The sequence below is a fragment of the Xenopus laevis genome, chromosome 1S (genome assembly GCF_017654675.1).
Source record: "Xenopus laevis strain J_2021 chromosome 1S, Xenopus_laevis_v10.1, whole genome shotgun sequence".
Lineage (NCBI taxonomy): Eukaryota > Metazoa > Chordata > Amphibia > Anura > Pipidae > Xenopus > Xenopus laevis.
The window spans coordinates 176,395,970-176,417,746 of NC_054372.1; the positions used below are offsets into that span (position 1 = coordinate 176,395,970).

Consider the following 21,777-nt stretch of genomic DNA (forward strand, 5'->3'; position numbering starts at 1 on the left):
AGAAGGCATTTGCCAAGGGGCCTAAACCAAAAAAGCTAAAAAAAACAGTGTGATGATTGAATTACCACTTTGACTCTCTCAACTTTACACAGCTGCAGTTCTCTTAACTAGCACTACAAACAATATTAGTGATAGCATGATTCTTTATGGACCACCAACATTCACAAAAGGAGATTTATAAGAGCGGCATTTTGGACAGGTGCTGATGGTGCCACTGCCACAAAGAACATATGAACTCTCTAGAAGTGATAATAATTCATATGGGGCCAGTGTTAAGCAACACTGGGAGAACCTGTCCCAGTCTAGTAACCCATATCAACCAGTCTGAGATTTACTTTCAGAATTCAGTTAGTGGTAGACTTTGGTTAGGTTACTGAAGTGGGCCAAATGTGCCAGGTGATAGTAAAGGAGCCCCAATGGACTTTAGAAAACAGCAAACCTTAAATGCAAAATTTTCTATATAAGAAACCTAACACCCCTAGGAAAAGTGACACAGCCCACCCTTCACACACCAGATGCAACAAAAAATATTTGGAATTATAGGGCCCTACGGTAGAAATGAATGATCAGTTGTATCTTTATTCTTATATAGCATTGTTCATTATTGTCCTTGCCCCATTGAGCTTAAAGTCTATAATGTGGTGCCAAGGAACAGGGAGGTTGAGTAGTGTAGGAATGTGATATAGGCTTAATACCCTAGTAGCTAATACCCTGAGCTGCTTCTACTCCCTAACAGCTGGTGGGTAATATTTCCAGCTGGTTTCACCAGTATATTTCTCTTGTGCCCAACAAACTCACTGTCTGTAGGAATACCCGACAAACCTTCCCAGAGTAAAAGTCACATTAAGTCATACCCCAGTCTACCAGGCCCCACCCAACTCTGCTACAAATATGCCCTATTCCTGAAGCTCTGCCCTTGCAGTGAAAACCAGTACAGAGAGAATAAATGACTGATAACTGCAAGCTCAATGGGCCAGGGATAAACAGTCTGTAGCATTGTATAAAAAAAATAACACTATATAAAAATAATGATATTAAACACAATAATAACAACAAAGAGCAAGCTCTAGCACACAGCTACATAAGGGTTATAGGGATAATTACATTTTGATGTTGCGTTACACTACTGATGCTCTGCTTATTATGTCATCAATGCACATAGGCAGCGCACCAGTCGCTACAACTCCATCTCCATATTTATATATAAATATATTTTTGTGAATGATACCAGATGCCTTTAATATTGTTTCTATTTTATACTAATTGCTTGCAGACGTTCTCTCCAACGTAAGTCTTCAACTGTTAAGTGTTGACCCAAGTCAAGTGTCTAAGGTCTGTTTTTATGACCAAATGGAAAGGATTATGCTGATGGAATGACTATTTTTTATGAGATCTAACAAGCAATTACCTTTAATATTTATATAAATTGAGTTTCAATCCCAACTGGTTTAAGCATGACTAGACTCGTAGGCCTAATCATTCTGTGACAGGCAGTAAATGATGCACCTTGGAATACTGACATTCCCACAACTTTATATATACATATATATATTTATATATACATATAGGTTTGTGTTTCACAGCAGAAAATGTTGAAGTCTCTAAGGGAAACAAGGCAGAATGAATAACACATAAAATTACTTTTAGTTCTGATTTATAATTGCATCTTAAATAATATTTTAAAAGCCCATTTTTTTTTTATAATTTAAATTGTGGTGCTGTAAAATGAGATAAAATAGTTAATATACGTTTAAGATATGACTTAGGAAATTCTTCTCTCTCTCTCTCTATTTGTAGGAAAAGTCACAACAGTTATGGATTCAGTGTCATTTGTGAAGACCATATTCAAAATGGTTTCAGGAGGTAAGCATGTGATTCGGATACTTGGAAGAACACAAACGTTCTGCGGTTCCCTGCTTTAAGTGGGTGGCCTTAAAGTTCTCCAATTTGGCTTTCCTCCTTTTTTCTGGTGTCCAGCACTTTGGATAATTAATTCACTTCACGGAAGTGAAGAAATCCTGTCAGCCTGGGCTGACGAGTGGTTATGTGTTACACAGGGGTCTCTCTCTCTCTCTCTTCAAGGACATCCATCTGATTTCTCTGCATTATTCTTCTTAATGGACACATTTCCACCATGGAATAACAATGATCTATTTTCTCCCATTTGATGTGGGTCAGTGTCCTTGGCAGGTTTTACAACACATCTGCCTGAAATATGCTCGACTGCAGAACTTAAATTTCAACACTAGCGGACAATACGCCACTTTGTTCACATCTTTGCATTCTGTAAAGAAGAAGAAAAAGAAAAATTACAAATGTAGATCTTAATATGTACATAACCAAGGGAGGTGCAGTAATGGGCGACAGGTCACAAAAATGAGTAATAACAATATAAAGCCCAATTACGTAAGTTAGATTCATTTTTCACTTCACTATAAGGCATTTTTATTTTAATTTGTATGTTCTCCCAGTGTCTACTTAGGTTTATTCTTGCACTATAAACACATAAAGGCAGGTTAATTAATGCCTGATAAAATCGACCATAGTTTGTTTGTGAATGTTATAGGGACCTAAGACTATAAACTCCACTGGGATAGGGACCGATGTGAATGATGTATAAATGTTGTATGTGTTGGCACTATATAAATACCAGAAAATAAATAAAATAAATAAAAAAGCCGGAGAGGTAGGAGCGGAGTGTATTCCGTGTTAGTCTTTTTATTTTATTGCTTTTATTAACGTTGACCGTAATAAACTTGCACTCAGGCTGTTATGATTAAAATAAATGCATTGATCTTATTTCCATTTGCTGTGACTGATAATTTTTACGGCTTATTGAATTACGCTTTCATGACAAGATAATGGACATGACAAGTATGATAAAGTTCCCTTTTATTGAGGGGTGGAACAAGAATGTTGATGACAAACAGTGTTGCAGGCCCCCTCTTCTGTTCAGGGATGGTTTTTCCACTTTGGCATAAATGGCCTCATTCAAACATCTTTTCAAACGTGTCGTCTATCCAAAATATGCACAATGTTGTCAAATGAATGGCCCTTGAGGTGTAAATAAACTGCTAAGTCTAGTCCTGAGGCGTTAGCCCTTCTATGTTGGGCCATTCTCTTACATAGCGGTTGCTTTGTTTCCCCAATATATAGATTGGAGCACTTGGATGTGGGTATGCACATGAATCGAGGTGTAACATCATAGGATGCCATAGTCTCATTGGTCTGCAGTTTAACTTTGTGCATTTTGTTGACAAAGTCCATGGAGTTCTGAATGTGGTGTACTGTTCTGCCAACTAAAGGGGCTAAGATGCTGGCCACAAATTTTGCAATGTTGTAAGTCAAGGAGTTAATGCTGCTGACAATCGGCCTCAGAGGGGCTCCTTCCTTGTGTATTTTTGGGAGTCCATACAGGCATGGAGTGGCTTCAACTGAGTAGAAGTGATGATACAATGCTGGATTGATGACCTTGTCATTCTCAAGCTTTTGCAAGCAGTTTATAACCTTTTTTTTCTCTTGTAGCTGCTTGTAGGGTCCCTCTTGAGTTGTTTTTATTTATTTGAAAGGCTAAATAGTGTGGCCACTTTAGAGTGGTAGTCTGAAGTGTTCAGAACTACTGTACATCTCCGTTTATCCACTGGCAAGATGATGTCACTTGAGTCTTTAGCAAGCGATGTCAGAACCCTCCTCTCCTGCAAACTTAGGGTGGAAGGTGGAGCGTTATTATTGACTAGGGCTGACGATACTTTCAACTGGTAACTGAAGTTATCTTATTATTGTGGATAGAAGATTCTGTGGCTGTGATAAAATCAACCACTGGGACATATCGTAAAGTTTAGTGCCTTGGCTAAGACCTCCTTCTCTGGCCTGATAAATTCTTTACCCACAGATCCTTGATGTTCTGGGATGTCCTGTTCATATTTTCTTTCCTCCTCCCTGATGATTTGTCTGTTCTCAAGGTGTTGTTGGTACGTGACAATAAACTGGTGATTTTGTTTATCTGCCTCTCCTTCCGCTTTACGTATTGTGCTAGCTGTGCCAGTTCAAACTTATGAATCAGGATCTCAATTGAGAAGTTGGTCTGTCTCACCCCTTTATTAAACAGATGTTTCTGGGCTGTTTGTAGGATCAATTTTTTGACATCCTTACCCCAGCGGCTTCACAACAATTCACACTTCCTGTCATGTACATTGAAAGATTAGCACCTGCCTCAATGAAAATCACGGTACCATGAATCCCATTATCCTATATCTGTAAATTGCAGCCAACACCTTACTGAAGTTCAATGGAACCATTGTGATTGGATGTGTGTGACTTTAAAACCCTAAAGGGTTTATATGCCAGGAAATTGCTTCAGTTGAACTGAAGAAGCAACTCCAATGAGAAGTGAAAAACTCTAAATGTCCAGTTGCATTTGACATAATTCTACTAGATACTGTATTCATGCCAGCATTTTTTTTTTCATTTCAAAGAAAAGGGAGGTAAAACAGATGTGGAATTTGAAATACTTCTCTGAAACTTTTACACTTTCCTAAGGAACAGTAAAAATTATTGTTTGTTTTCTATGAGAAAACGTTTTTGACACTATTCATAAACATACACAGCATTTAGCTTAACACTGAAAAAGTGAAGTGCTCTGTAAAAACTGATGATTTGACAAATAAACTTTTGCTTTTGCCTTTTTTGTAAGATGCAAGTTGAGATCTAATGAAACCATGAAAACTGTGTAGTAACTACTTGACATAGGCCAAGAGGTAGTCAGTGTATTGAATGCTGTTCTTGCAAATCTATGTCTTGTGGCTGCGAAAATGATGGAAAAAAATAAAGAATGTTCTTTTTTTCATAAAGAATTTTAGCAGCCATAAAATAGTTTAGTCTATTTCACACTACTCTTGGCCCCTTTGTTTAAAGTGAATGAATACCAGTGATATGTATGGTTTAGGTTGTCAGAGCTCTGGAGGCTATCTTGCTAGGAAAGCCATGAACTTACCCTCTGTGTTGGAAATTGGAGTGCTGTCACATTTGCTTTCACACTGTTGCATTGACGGTGGCCGAAGGTTTTCAGGGCAGTCACTTGATGCTTGCCCCGTGTACGATAAACACTGTACAGTCCGCATCTGCTGCCCAAGACCACAGTGTGCAGAGCACTAAATTACAGAAAAAAAGGTCTCTTTGTTAGGCCAATGATAAAAATAAAATAACAACAAAACTACATTGAAATTGTTTTGATATTACAATAGACTCTTTGTGCCTGAAGCTTCAATTCTGTTAACAAGCGTTGTTGCACCTGTTGAAGAGTCAAACAGATGCAGATACATATTTTGAACTTTTACATTTGAGTAAATACAGTATAAATTTGCCATTTTTATATTGGTCTCTAGAGCCCTGTGAAGCATTTAACCACAGCAATGTAAGTCTGAACAGGATCCTTGAACAAAACTTTAAAAAAAAAACATTTAACTTTGCTTATCCAGAAATCACTACTTTGCCCCATTGACACAAGATAGGACAAGAAGTACTACCCTAAACTAAACTCATTCAGCACAACGTCCAAGTAAACTTGTATCTTTAGCTTCAAAGTGTAATATTAAAATGCGGTTATCATATTGGCATTAATCACGGAGGCAGGACAGATCATCTGCTGATTGTATGTCTTTATAATTTGTCAGCATGGACCCTAATGTACAAAGGATTATAACAAATATGCAGCTTTAAAAGACTGAAGGGCATTCCTTGAATTTAAAAGAAAAGAGGGTTCATCTTAAATTGAAAAAAGGCATTCATTATTGATTTTTTGTAGTTTTAGAATTGTTTGCCTTTTTCTTCTGACTCTTCCCAGCTCTCAAATGGGGGTTATTGATCCTATCTAAAAAAAAACAAATGCTCTGTAAGGCTACAAATGTATTGTTATTGCTACTTTTTATTACTCATAAAAAGCGAAATAACTCAGAAACCATAAATAAATAATAAAAACAAAAAATGAAAACCAATTGTAAATTGTCTCGGAATACCACTCTCGACATCATACTAAAAGTTAACTAAGCCCTTTAACTATTCAGCGGGGTGTTAGAGCTGAGTGCTGCTGCTGAGTTCTAAAACCTCATAACACATAATGGTCTTGGACTGCTCAAATATTTAATTATTAAGTCATGTAGCTTTCATAGGTTTTCAGTACAGGTATGGGACCTGTTACCCAGAATGCTTGGGACCTGGGGTTTTCCAGATAAAGGATCTTTCCATATACCTTAAGTCTACTAGAAATTCATCTAAACATTAAGTAAACCCCATAGGATAGTTTTGCCTCCAATAAGCATTAATTATAACTTGTTTTGGATCAAGTACAGTTTTATTACATATTTTTATTATTTGATTATATGAGTCTATGGGGCAAATTCACTAAGATGCGAAGTTGCGCCAGGCGCAACTTCGCCGCACTTCGCCAGGCGTAGTTTCGCCAGCGCTCTGCAAATTCACTAAAATCCGAAGTTGCGCTCAGGGGTAGCGTAAGGTTGCGAAGTTGCGCTAGCGTTGTTTCGCTATGTAAAGCGAAGTTACGCTAGCGAAGGCTAATTTGCATACGGCGCCAAATTCAAATTTCAATGGAGGAATACGTATCAGCACTACAAATGCCAAGAAAACCTTCAAATCATCAAATAAAAATTTTATTTTGCCCTACACATGTGCCCACTGTATAGGTAAGTTGCCATGAGTCAGGAAATGTAGGGGGGGCCCCAAAAAATGTTTCGATCTTTTTCAGCCTATCACCCATAATGTAGAAAACACGCCAGTGTTTTTTGGGACTTAGAAAAGAATTCGACTTTTTTTTTAAACAATCCCTATCTACTCTATTGCGCTTCGCCAGGTCTGAGGTGGCGAAGGAAGTCTAGCGTAAAAGGTAGCGTTCAGTACCCTGCGCAAGTTAGTGAATTTGCGTAGTTACGTCGCTAGCGAAAATTCGCCTGGCGTAAGGGTGCGAAGTAACACTAGCGAAACTACGCCAGCGTTCATTAGTGAATTTGCGCAGTAACGAAAATGCCAAACGCTAGCGTTCGGCGATTCGGCGCTTAGTGAATTTGCCCCTATGAGAGATGTCCTTTCTGTAATTCTGAGCTGTCAGGATAATGGATCCCATAAAGTTACCAGATCTGCTCTTCGGAACTCGCATACCTCTCAGCTCCATTAAAGACTATGCAATACTAGTACTTATCAACCAAACATTAGTATTTGTGAAGCAATTTTGAGGCTTTAAGGCTTAAAGAGGGGACAGACAAAAATGAATCCTTTGATTGATTTAATCGTGTGTACGGTCAGTGAAAGCGGGATAAAGTTGCCATATTTTATAGGCGTCTAGTTTTAGTGGAACATTACATTTTTTAGCGTCACGTAATGCCATAAAAATCTGTAAAATAAACGGAGCAGAACATCCCTTTATCTGGGAACGTTGTGAAAATACACCCTGCAGGGCAGCAGCGATTTAACCACATCCTTGAAGATCTGTCACGCATCTTTTATCTGTTTTAAAGAGATGATTTTGGAACTCTTGACTGCAGAGGAGAAACCGTTTGATATTGATCACCAATGAAATAGATATTAAGACCCCAGTGCATTCTGCAGCATGTATTTTCTGCTTATTACTAACCTGATACACTGCCCCTCATTTTCTCAATAATGGTGCAACATGGCAGTTTAGTAATTAAAGGTATAAGGTAGCAATGCTAATGTAGAGTAAGCTTCATCGTAGATTTGCCTTTGCCTAAAACATCTTATTAAAATGGGAAACCTATAATTTACATTGATCTGACAACCCCTTTAAATGAAGACGCAGACAAAACTGGTGGAAGCATAAGTTAATGCAGCCCTATAGGATAACAAGGTGACAAGCCACCACTTTTCTATAAAAAGAAAATCCAATAGATGTAGACTGTGGAGTGCATTGGATTACATGGTATGCAGATTAATTACCAACCCGCCAAGCAACAAAAATACATGCTGCAGGATAAAGGTTGTATCATGTTAAGAGACATGCTGACCTTACAATCTAACTAATAAGTAATTGGTTTATTTGTTTATTGCACGAATGCATAGAAATTAACGTAGATGCCAGCTTGCATCACAGCTGGTTAAGCAGGTTTGCTCCAAATGTTTTTGGGCTGTAGCTTAACATTTTAAAATGGCATTTTATAGTTCTCTGCTCAGTATATTGTAAACTGTGCCATAAGCTAAAAGCAGGTTGGAAGTTTAGTGTCTCAGCAGAAAAGAAAGATGAAAAGCTACAGTAGCCATAGGTGGAGGCATGGCAGTGGTGTAACTAGACAGCAAATTATTTTTCAGGCCCCCAAAATGTTTAGAGGTTGACTTGTTTTATAATTTATTTAAACTTTATATGAATTAGGGCCTCATGGGCCCCCCTGCCGCCGCAGGGTCTGCTTCCTCTGTAGTGACGCCCCTGACATGGATATCATTGCTATAGCTTTTAGGTGGTTTAACCTGGCACAGAAGCCAAAACATTAGTTCAGCATCTCTAGCAAAATTCTTAGCTGACCCAGTTGTCTTTTGCACTGGTTTAACTTAGCACTCTGGCTAACACAGCACCATATATTTTGCTAGCACTCATGTTTTAGTAGCAGCAGCAGCTACCATGTGCCCAGCGCCGATCCTGGGGCTGCTGCCGCCCTCCCTCTCCCGCTCCGTGCTTAAAAATCAGCGTCGGAGCAGGTCAAAAGGGGGCAGCATTGAGCGCAACTGTGATCTTTGCACTAGTGGAGCCAAATTTCCGGTTGAAAACCCAGAAATTCGGCTCTTAAAGTTACAAGAGGCGGCTTTTTGCCACCCCTTTGTAACTGTCCACTCGCTGCCGCCTGAGGTAAGGTTCTCACCTTGCTTCATGGCAGGAGTAGCCCTGCACATGCCAACCCAGCCAACTCTAAGCTTAGGCAATCATACACATGCCTGGTTTTTATTGGCTCGCTGGATAAAAAACCTCTACACATGGAAATAAGTTTGTCTCACTAAAATATATAGATGCTTAGTGGGAAAGTAGCTGTAGAACATTATTTTCAACCTACCTGTCCCCACTCTCCAGTAACCCAGCGGGGAGGAGGGCATCGTCCCAAGCTGCAACGTATACGGACTGGCGGCTTGCTCTCTTCGGGGCAGTTTGCGTTAGGAAATGTTTTGGAAAGATCACTACTCTTGCACAAGACTATACGGTGTTTAAACCCAGGACCACATTTTGGAGTACACTGCAAGGAAATAAGAATCAGAAATGAGAACTTTAAATCAACATACAAAGAGAGTGCGGTAGCTTAAAAACAAGCATAAAACACAGTTTGAGACAATTCCATATTGCTTTTATTGAGTTCAGAGAGTTGAATTTATTGAGTAGTGTCTGACTATCCTGCAATATCTTTGTTCAGTCAAGTTATAAGCCCAGGCATGCAGCATAGAATATATTCAGAATTGTGCTGCTTTGTATCATAGTGATCTGTTTTTTTCTAGGAGTTATATAAAAGGAATTTAACACATATGACACACACCACATTTAAGTAGCCATTTACAACAAACCATTTTCTGTTTACTGTATCTAAGAGAACCCCTCCCATATATTATTATTAAGTAAAAACAACCAAAAGTGTTTTTTGACCATAGTTTAATTTTTGATACTTTTGCAGCTGGTATATATATCATCATGACAGTTACAGAAATGTTTAAGCATATTTATGTAAAGTTGAATAATAAACCATGCATTTGTTCAGTTCCGGTATTCCTTGATATCAATAATGCACTGTGCCAGCTTGCTGGCACTTTCAATGCCTCTTTCATACGACACCCACTTAGCACATTTTTTAAATAACATTGTTTTATGTAAATATTTTTTACAGCTCAGTTGTAGGTCCCAGGTTTTCTATACAAAATAGACACATAGTGAATGCAGAATTTAAAGGAATCATGTCACAACATCTAGCTTCTAACACAGTCCCAAATCATTTTTACATTTTATGTTTGCAAGCCTGTTCTCTCCTGCAGTTTCCTCATACAATGAAACAACAGATATGCACAAAATGTCTCAATGTCTTAAATATATTGATAATGGGTTGAGTGCAGAGGACTCTTGTATTTGACTATATGTATTTTGTGGTCACAGCCTCATTGCACCCCCGCCTAATGGTTTTAAAAATAAGTGGTGAGCACAACTTTCCCTTGTTTGTTATAGTTATACAGGAGCAGTGACCAGCTCCATGTTGTAGCTCCCACCCCTCCCAGCTATAGTCAGGTGATCCCACTGGTGTCTAATAAAAGGGCAGCCAAGTATGGGAGTTTTACTTTGAAAGCAGCAAGTAAGTTGCAGGTAAAACCAAGTCCCTTTTGTAAAAAGTATAATGAAGCAATAGAATTCTTAATGAATCAGATAAAATTGAGCGTAGGACTGGCCAGATATGGGATGACTTTGACGTAGTTGGCCAACTTAAATATATTGCAATATATGGACAAACAATCCCTGTTTTGTTTAAAGGGTAAGGCATTTTTCAGTAGCAGTATGCACAAAATGTCGCTGTCTTAAATATATTGATAATGGGTTGAGTGCAGAGGACTCTTGTATTTGACTATATGTATTTTGTGGTCACAGCCTCATTGTACCCTGGCCTAATGGTTTTAAAAATTAGTGGTGAGCACAACTTTCCCTTGTTTGTTAGAGCAAATGACTCAGTGAATCACTTACCATGTAGATCCAGTGGTCCAAGGTGCACCAGCCCCAGACCGTCAGCTTAAGGAGCGGATAAATCAATGGCAGAAAAACAGGGGGTATCCAGGCACTCAAGAAACACAACAAGGGCTCTTGTTGAGTTTCTTAAACCCGGTTTCCTCCTCACACTCCAAAAACATACAGGAAATTTAACTGACTCTAAAATGTTTTATGTAAATTAGACTTTAAGATTATAAAAAGTCTATTCAGAAAGGGACTGATGCAAATTGTGCAAAAAATCTTTTAGTAAGGAAAACAAACAAACAAATGGATCTTTGACCAACTCACACCTAACTTGTCACATCAAGCACAATGGCAATGTCTAATTTTAGTCATTTTACAAGACCAAGTTCAGGAAGAAAGACAATTATGCTTGGAAGCTTTGAAGGGAAAAGAGGAAGAGGATGACCAGCAAGATGGATGGACTCTACTACAACAATTCAACAAGCTTGAAGACTGAAAAACAAGACAGGACATTCTAGAGAGACACCACACTCACATACACTCCACATACAAATTTTACCTACATATGCGCTACACTCCTCTCATGGATGAATACTCTACATATTCAATGTTAGAACTAAATGAAGAACTCCCCCTTCTAACCCCCATCCCCAGCCTTGGAATGTCTTGCCTTTTTAAATTTAGCTAGAAACAAGTCTTCAGACATTCACATCGCTCCTAAAACACAGTCTATGTATATTTACAAATCGAATTAATTTACTGATACTCCTGTGCTGCAGTCTTGATATGCATTTTCACTGGTAGCTACCGTGTCAGTATATTTTCCCATAAACATAGATGGATATACTACACAGTGTATGTTCTTTGGTGCACAGATTGCTTCATTTTTCTTATTCATGCCACCTAAAATTACTTTGCTTATTTTTGTTAATTTTTTTTATGCATCAACATATTTTGTTCTTTTCTATTTTTCCATTTCTATTTATGGAATATATCTATAACTTAAAAACTTAAAATTGGAAAACCAGGCTATGTCCCTTTTGTGCAAAAAAGGAAATATATTCATATTACTGTACAGCACTAGTACATTCTGAAGGGTACTTTGGTAACTCTTATCTATTGTCTGTTCCTTAAGCAAACTGTATTTCCAAGAAATGTGAAGCTGGCATAGCTTCTAAGAAACACAGCAAGATGTTTCCTACAGTTTCCAACCTAAAACTTTTCAAGCTTAAAGATTTGTGGGCCATACCAGAAATCAGCTAGTGATTGAATATGGGCTTTATAAACATTTCTACTGAACTTTTGGCTGCAATCTTTATAACTAGCAAATTGCTAGCTTTTTTTCGGCTCTTGTGGTTCTCATAGTACTGCAGAATATCAAACTCTACGGTTCTGATCCCTGAAAAAGGAACAATTAAATATATCCAGGCCCGGACTGGCAATCTGTGGGTTCTGGCAAATGCCAGAGGGGCTGCTGTGTGGTTCAATAGAAAGATACTATATCGTGGGTTGGTAGGGGGCTGTTTGGGCTGGTGGGGGGCTGTTTGGGCCTCTGTGTACTTGGAATGGCAGGGCCTATTTTGACTCCCAGTCCAGGCCTGAATATATCTGATGCAGTTCATGTTTACACTGGTCCACTAGAGGACTTGTACACTCGTAGACATGTTGAGCAGGTCAAGGCTTGAAAAGCATGAAGGAGAAATTCACTATATAGTGGCAATTTTTAAGCAGCAATAAATCACTCTCCTATCCATTCGTTTCACTGCACTCAACTAATTAAAGCTAATTGCTGGTTAGTAAGGACTACAGATGTGCAAACATGCACCTATATTTGTAACCGCTCCTCCCATACACAAAACATTTAATTAAGCAGCAATTCAGTAACTTTCAAAAACAAGCTGCAGGGCCAGGTTTTTCCCTGCTCCGAGTGGCAACACATTGGGAAGGAAATTACCAAGCATTTTCTTTCTCCGAAAAACTGTCTATTTTTCTCAGGTAGAATTTAAAAATCAATTCTGATGAACTGCCACATATATAAATGATCACATGATCTATAATCCCCCAACAGAAGACCAATACATTGTAAGCACTAATCTGTGTATGACGTTAGCCTTAAACCTTCCTTTATTAATCAAGGAAATAGTAACCACCAGCATGTTTACTGCAATACACAATAGACAGCCAGCATTGTTACTGCATTAATAGTATCTAGCTGCTTTGTGCAGGGATTAGTATTGTTTTATTTTATGATCTTGAGCCCCTATGTCGATAAAATTAACAACATTACTCAAAGAAAACATTAAAAACGATTGGTATAGTCCATCTGTTAGCTCAATTTTATTTTATAGAGAACACATGTCCATCAATATTCCAAAAAAAAGAGAGACTTGTGTTCTAATCTTTCCTTTTTACTACTTAAGTGCACACAGTAGCAATACCAGAATGGAGGTTTACAAAACCAGATGTTATTAGCTTTAACTCCAAAGCATAGCTTAGGGCAATGAAGTGTTCATTTGAACAATTCCAGATATGTAATTGCTTCCATTAAGGCCTGTTATACAGATATACATCTATATGTTGCATTCGACAAGACCAACAAACTTTCTTACTTCTGACCAATCCAAAGCAACCCATTGAGGTGGGCATGACTGGTTATTACAAGCCTCTTTTTCAATGGGACGATGAGTTAAGCAGCTGATATCATCAAGTGTCTCCTCTTCAGATGGGCCGATCCTTCGAATGCAAAGCACTGTTCGAGAGCGCATTCCACCATCGCAAGTCTTACTGCATTCCGACCAATCTCCAATAAACCATCTGTTTGTTTTTTTTTTCAAATTAAAAAAAAAAATGAAATTACCACCACTAGACATGAAAGAAGAACATTTAGCGGCCCATTTATCAAAGGTCAAATTTAGAATTCATGTTAATTTTTTTAAATTCAAATATATGAATAAATGATGATGATGATGATGATGAAATACTCACAATTCAAATGGGAGGCTATTTAAGAAAAAAATCTGAATGTCTAATATTTGATTGAATGGTTCTGACCCGAAAATTTGAATCGTATTCAATTCGTACGAAAAAATAAATCGAATGTCAGGAAGGCTATTAACATCTCCAAATGGCTCAACAGACCACCGCCACTGGCTTGTAAATGAACTCCGCAGGTTTTAAATGGCGAATATCCGAATTAGGACTATTTTCCATGATAAATCTCACATTCTAATTTACATTAGAATGGGGGGAATAAAATTAGAATGTGCGAATTTTGACAATCGACAATTCGAATTCAAATTCTAATTTACTATCGATCCTTGATAAATCTGCCCCTTATTGTTAAAACATTTCATGAAATACTTTAATATATATATTGACATAATTTGTATTTTACTTAGAGAATTAAAATTAGGCCTGGTAGCACCAGTGCTTCATTATAATGCCATGATATGCCTTGGTAATCATTGTACTTTTAGCTTCCAACATTCATCAATCATGATTAACAATCAACATCAGTTTTCATTATTGTAATATCACCATGTATGTTTGGTTATACACCACCATGTGAATTAGGTACTGCCTTGGAGCCTCAGGTTGGCCATCCACAATGCACATAGTGTAAATGTCAAGCAATTTCTACAAATTATAATTAGCGTTTCCCTATGTTCCTCCCCCCACCCACAAGGGGCTCTTTTGATGCTGGGGCCCACAGCAAACACCTTTTCTGCCCTGCTCCAAAATTGCTTAGTAATAGTTTGTGATTTCTGTAAGGCAGGAATATGCTGTCTCTTACAGTTCATGCCTATAACCAGCACAGCACAAGGCCATTAAGGATCCTGAGCATATGATATTACGTATACCCATAAGAAAAGAAGAACTATGCTGTGGGAGTCAAGTTGATATATGAGAAGAAACACATAGACTCCCATACAATGTATACAACTGTCTATAAGGAACAAAGAATTGTAGAACAAAAAAAATCTGCATGTGAGCAGAACCAGATTCACTGGACAACATCTTTTGTGATCAGAGGCCTACATCTGTATTCATTGGTACTCCTCATACAGCCATACTGGGACTAAAGTTTATGGGGAAATATTTCAGTCTGCTCCAGGAGTTTTACTTAAGGAACCATTGCTCCACAAGACAGGCACTTGCCAGTAAACTAATTCCAAATGTTTCTTTAGCCACTTCATCCTTCACATATGCAAACTGAGAAATACTGTTTTGCTGGATAGATTTATCATGCTCACAGTCATAATCCTCAGCTGTACAAATGGTAAACAGCCTTCAGCTTCAGACAGAAGCGCTCCAGCAGTGACCACAATAAATCCCTAAATTAAAAACAAAATATCTCTAAGACTTGATCATTTTTTTTCCTTACTACAAAACACATTTTGCTTTTAGTCTCCAGGGATTGCTGCTTTGCTTTGAGCGCTATCCCTTATAATCCATCTGCACAGATGTGATTTTTCCATCTTATATTTTACATGATACAGCTCAAGTCCTGCAAAGGGAATATGCACACATTGTCGAATGAGTCAATGGTTACAGAAGATCATTAGGCCATTGAAATTAATGTAATTTTAGCCATTATGGCATTCAGAACCCTCAAACAGGTCAACATTTACATTACAAATGGTAAATGTATATACATTTTTTCCCAATGCTTCACTGAAGGTGACTGGTTCAGCTTGCAGTCTTGCTTTAACTATCATTGTCCCATTCTGGTTAGTCATACCCTTTCCTTATGACATCCCAGAGATGTACTATGCTCTTAGATATTAATGGGGATTATTGGCACAGTTGCCCAGTGGTTGTGGTCTAAAGTCATATATAAGTGAGAAAAAGGGCCATAAATACAGTTAGGTCCATAAATATTTGGACAGAGACAACTTTTTCTAATTTTGGTTCTGTACATTACCACAATGAATTTTAAATGAAACAACTCAGATGCAGTCTAACTGCAGACTTTCAGCTTTACTTCAGTGGGTTGAACAAAAAGATTGCATAAAAATGTGAGGAACTAAAGTCTTTTTTTATCACAATCACAAAACACAAAAAAAAAACATCCCAGAAATTGCTACAATATTAGGAGTGGAAAAATCTACAGTTTGGTACATCCTGAGAAAGAAAGAAAGCACTGGTGAACTCAACGCAAAAGGACCTGGACGTCCACGGAAGACAACAGTGGTGGAAGATCGCAGAATCATTTCCATGGTGAAGAGAAACCCCTTCACAACAGCCAAACAAGTGAACAACACTATCCAGGAGGTAGGCGTATTGATATCCAAGTCTACCATAAAGAGAAGACTGCATGAAAGTAAATACAGAGGGTGCACTGCAAGGTGCATCAAAAGCATCAAGAATAGAAAGGCTAGATTGGACTTTGCTAAAAAAAAAACATCTGAAAAAAGCCAGCACAGTTCTGGAAAAACATTCTTTGGACAGATGAAACCAAGATCAACCTCTACCAGAATGATGGCAAGAAAAAAGTATGGAGAAGGCGTGGAACAGCTCATGATCCAAAGCATACCACATCATCTATAAACATGGCGGAGGCAGTGTGATGGCTTGGGCGTGTATGGCTGCCAGTGGCACTGGGACACTAGTGTTTATCCATCATGTGACACAGGACAGAAGCAACCAAATGAATTCTGAGATGTTGAGAGACATACTGTCTGCTCAAATCCAGCTAAATGCAGTCAAATTGATTGGGAGGCATTTCATAATACAGATGGACAGTTCACCAAGGATACATTTGAAAAAATTTGAATTTGGAAACCATGATTTTGAGAAAAATGTTCAATGTGATTAATGAAGGTGCACTTCAAAGAAAGATCAATCCTTACAAACAAGATCAGATCTATTTAACTATTATACTCACTCAGGTGGGCACAGTTCTGTATTACAAGCTCTTTGTGTCTCTGGTGGCTTACTGTCTAGATCACAGTAGTTGTTCTGTACAACAGAGTTGTCATCAAGCCTTTTACACACCACCTCCTGTTTCTGTATGCCTGGAACAAAAAATTATATGTGAATCACATGAATAGGGCCCCTTCCTAAGTAAACAAGAACTGTGGAAATATGTTTGTCATGCACCTGTATCCTTGGTTAGAAATGATCAGAGTAACATAATAAAAACACGACAGAAAAAAACCTGCGGCTCTATCTAAAAGGTAGATAGTGATACTCCCAATTTCCAATAAAAAACCAAAGCTCACCCGGCATGTAAATTGACCTGGGTGCATAGCCAAGGTCCGTCTCTTAAGGGTGTAGCATTATCTGCAAATTAATTCAAACAATATAAGTGTTGTTTCACAGGTGAAGAAAGGTGGCCCGGGTGCAGCGTCCAGAACCCGTAGCTTGGGATGAGATGCAACGAAATAGATGAATGTCATGCACTCGTATCTCTAGATACGAAACGCGTTAGGACATTTGATTTTAGCCTATGGAATAAAGATCAAAAATTTTATCCAACCTGGTGTGTCACAGGAATGCGTGCCTATTCATCTATTTTATAACATAATAAAAGACAACATTTGCCCAGGTCTACCAACCCGTAGCAAATAATAAGGGAGTAATTTATCAAGGTTCGAATTACAATTTTTTGCAACAATTCAAAATTTTTTGGACAAAAACTCACAATTCAAATGATATTTTGAAAAACTCGAACGCTTGGTATTTATTAAGCAAACACCAAAAACTTGAAAAATGTCAATGTAAAACTTCAGCATCTAAAAACTTGTGAGTTCATGTAGCAGTCAAAGGGAGTTGTCCTAGGCAAAATTCAAGCCATTTTTAAAATTTGACTCATAAATTTGAGTTTTTTAAGCTTGTGTTCTCGTTTTGTCCCCACAATTGTATTCGATAGATTTCTTTATAATCAAATTGTTTAACATATAAGCAAATGTTCGAGTTTTTTTTAAATTGTGAGATTATTCAAAGTAGAAAGGAACCTCTAAAACCTCACAAATTCGACTTTTTAATAAATAAGCCCATAAGATGTTTCCAGGATGGTGTTCAGGATAGCCATAAAGTTACGTTTTCTGTACTTCAGAGGTTGACTTTTGTGACGAGAAAAAGTCACATTGAGTTGACTTTTCCATGTATACAGTATCATGTTTGTGCAAGTAATGCTGTGACAGTGGACTGGTACAACACTACTACTTTGCCTGCTAAATCTTCATGCACGTCTTGATTTTACTCCCATTTTTCTGGATACAGTAATTTCTGAGAGTGGAAAATGGAATCAAGAATTATTTACTTATCTTTTTATAGCCTTTTGCATGTTGTTATACATCAAATTAGGTTGGAAAAATACAAAGTCCATCAGGTTCAATCTCTACAAAGACCCCTATACACAAATTACCTATTTATACTGTGAAATATATTAACTGTAAATAATGAAACAAATTAACTGAAGATCTTAAGTGTAAAGATATAAAGTGTAAAGATGTGTTTCCACGTTCCCTTGAGAAAGCTTGCAGGTGCGAAATGCGAGAGAGGAGGAGGATAGAACACTCGTATCTGCATAAACAAGGATCAACTTGCATAAAGTAGGTGTGCATGCTTTTTAAATTGAGATCCTGGGCAGAATTATCGTTTTTATCTAACCATTGTGGGTTTAAAAACGTTTTAGTTGCGTAATTATGAGGCTGTTTTTAAAGCACATGTTGTTAATGTCCAAACGATTTTATTAATGTACCTATGTACCTAAAACTCTTAATATTTTGGATAAACTGCTCTATCTTTGTGTAGCATTTCAATATAGAATTGTGCTTGAGATGGGAGCATTTCAGATTTATCTGGAATCAACTGTGTTTTAATTTCAATTAAGTGTATTTCTATTGATAAAGATTTATTTGGAAGACCAATCTGGTTTGTGTAGTAAACTACATATGAATTGCATCACCATCAGTAAATAGCATATGACTACACTGGGACAGATAAAGAGACAACAATTTTTTGGTAATAAAAGAAAGTGCTTTACATGGCCTAAGAAGAACACCATATTCCAAGAAAAACATCTGCTACCTTCTTTCAAATTTGGTGGAGGTTCCATCATGCTGTGGGGCTGTGGGGCTGTGTGGCTAGTTCAGGGACTGGGGTCCTTATTAAAGTCGATGGTCGAATGAATTCAACCCAATATCAACAAATTCTTTAGGATAATGTTCAAGCATCAGTCACAAAGTTATGTAGAGGTTGGATATTCCAACAAGACAATGACCCTAAACACACTTCGAAATCTACAAAGGCATTTATGCAGAGGGAGAAGTACAATATTCTGGAATGAATATTCTGGAATGGCCATCACAGTCCCCCAACTTGAATATCATGGAAAACCTATGGGATGATTTGAAGAAGGCTGTTTATGCTTGGCAGCCATCAAATTTAACTGAACCAGAGAGATTTTTTCTGGACAAATGGTCAAAAATACCGCCATCCAGAATCCAAACACTCATCAAAGGCTATAGGAGGCATCTAGAGGATGTTGCATTTGCAAAAGGAGCTCAACTAAATATTGATGTAATATCTCTGTTGGGGTGCCCAAATTAATGCACCTGTCTAATTTTGTTATGATGCATATTGCATATTTTCTGTTAATCCAATAAACTTTAGGTCACTGCTGAAATACTACTGTTTCCATAAGGCATGTTATATATTAAAAGGAAGTTGCTACTTTGAAAGCTCAGCCGATGATAAACAAAACTCCAAAGAATTAAGAGGGGTTCCCAAAAGTTTTCATATGACTGTACATAAATCATTTATTTGTTGCTACAGGGTCGTGAGTTTCTGAAGATTCAGAACACAGGAAACAGAAGATGCTTTACTAAAGCATAGATTTTTTTAGAGCAAAAAAGAAATATAAGTATTGAATAATTAATGTCAGTCAGTGAGTAAAATGTTCTCTGATTCTCTTTCTTTATTATTAACACAAAGGGGCCCATTTACTTAGCTCGAGTGAAGGAATAGAGGAAAAATAGTTCAAATTTCGAATGTTTTTTTTGGCTACTTCAACCTTCGACTACAACCTTCAAATCGAACGATTCAAACTAAAAATCGTTCGACTATTCGATAGTCAAAGTACTGTCTCTTTAAAAAATTCTTCGACCCCCTAGTTCGCCACCTAAAACCTACCGAGGCCAATGTTAGCCTATGGGGAAGGTCCCCATAGGCTTTCCAAGGTTTTTTTGATCGAAGGATAGAATAGCGATTCGAATGATTTTAAGCGATCGATCGAATAATTTTTATTCAATCAAACCTTTTGCTCTAAAATCCTTCGAATTCGATATTTGAATTCGAAGGATTTTACTTTGAGGGTTTTTTAACCCAAGTGTGTCAAAAAAAACGTAGAAAAGTGCTCTGGAAGGTCCCCACAGGCTAACATTGCACTTCAGTAGCTTTAATTTTAAAGAGACAGTACTTCGATTATCGAATGGTCGAATAGTCGAACGATTTTTACTTCAAATCGTTCGAATCATTCGATACGATCGAATTTGACCAATTCGATGGTCGAAGTACCCAAAAAAATACTTTGAAATTCGAATATTTTTGCATTCGAACTATTTACTCGAGCTTAGTAAATCTGCCCCGGTATGAATCTTAATGACCACTTCATTCTCTTATATATCACATTATAGACACATTTATATTGAGTTAAGACAGATAGACCTATGTTATATGCCTTACTGAATGTCTCAATTTTTATAAAAAATTTAGGAATGGTGGCCATTATACATAAATGCCGTTTATGAGTATCTGAAATTCAAATACCTGCTGATCACTTACATTTATGAAGGAACGTAAGCCGTATTTCTACTTATATACAGAGCTGGTTGCTGGTATTGCAAGTTAATAAAACATTGCTTCCAACTACCTCTATATAGCTTATTAACCGTCTGTTCTTCCCTGAGACACCCCTTGTTAATTCTTACATAATTATTCGACTTTCTTTATTGCTATCTACAAGTCCTTTTTAATATGATCTACATACAGAAGCAGTAACTTTCTAATAACAATGAGGGGAACAGGTGCTGGTAACAACAGTGGCATTGCATGATATACAGAATATTTATCTTGCTAATGGAAACACAGCTCTAATTAGATATACAACTACCCCTACTGTAACAACCTTACCTGGTGGTCTAGCGGGAGGGGGTCTGCAGGGACACCTGCAGCCCCCTCGGCGGGGATGCCCGCCACGTTGCTCCTCTGGGCCGCAAATGGGGAATGGTTAGAGCGCGCGACGCGTTTCTTCCTGATTTATGTGCGCATGCGCACTGGCGTGTGACGTCAGCGCACAGTGGCGCGAAATTTAAAAGTATTAAAGGCACAGTTTGGATTTTTCACATTGCCCGTGATAGGATATTGTTTCCTGGTGCTTTGAACCTTGTGCTATATTCTGAACCTGTTTGATCCCTGTTTTTGACCCCTGCCTGGCTATTTTGACTATTCTGACTTCTGGATTCTGACCCTTGCCTGATTACCGACTATCTCCTCTGATTAACCCTCTGATTGACTTCCTGGTTTGACCCTTGCCTGCCTGATAACGTTTATTCTCTGCCTGCCTCGACCCGGCCTGTTCTGACTACTCTTTTGCCTTAACGCCTTGTACTACGATCTTCTGTCCAAAAGACTTTGCTTTACTGTCGTGCCCCTCTGCCTATCCAGAACCCTCATCTTGCACTTCTCGTTTAAGTCCAGGTGGCATCCAAGTAAGCCGAGGGCTCCTCCCGAGGCCCAAAGGCGGTCACACTACTGGTGAAGCACGAGCCGAGACCAGGGTGCCTGGTGTTTGTTCTGGTGTTGGGTGCCGACCGTGACACCTACATACCAAAGAAAGCACTATTCATGTAGTTAATCAATGTCCCCATCATATAGGCCAGTATCCAACTGTTCACAACTATTTATAAAAATCAAATATTTATTAAAAAACACAGAGTGGGTCATGGAAGAACTGGTACTAGGCATGATTTCAATGCTAAACCCTGATTGCAGTTCAAGACTGCGTTGGGCCATCTATATGGTTTCTAAATAATATTTATGTAGTTCTGGGTTTTCAT

At 38.0% G+C, this 21,777-nt stretch overlaps 1 protein-coding gene across 2 annotated transcripts in view; it reads right to left on the reverse strand.

The window, feature by feature from the left end:
• Positions 1-209: 209 nt before the first annotated feature.
• Positions 210-21,777, reverse strand: part of adamts6.S (ADAM metallopeptidase with thrombospondin type 1 motif 6 S homeolog) — a 169,695-nt gene continuing 148,127 nt past the window's right edge. For both annotated transcript variants that reach the window (XM_041580554.1, XM_018241541.2), the window contains exons 21-25: positions 16,599-16,728; positions 13,321-13,525; positions 9,069-9,245; positions 4,994-5,150; positions 210-2,284 (exon numbers count right to left, since the gene is read on the reverse strand). In XM_041580554.1, coding sequence (XP_041436488.1) covers positions 2,175-2,284; positions 4,994-5,150; positions 9,069-9,245; positions 13,321-13,525; positions 16,599-16,728 — 779 coding nt within the window. In that variant the 3' untranslated portion in view covers positions 210-2,174. The remainder of the gene's footprint in view (positions 2,285-4,993; positions 5,151-9,068; positions 9,246-13,320; positions 13,526-16,598; positions 16,729-21,777) is intronic.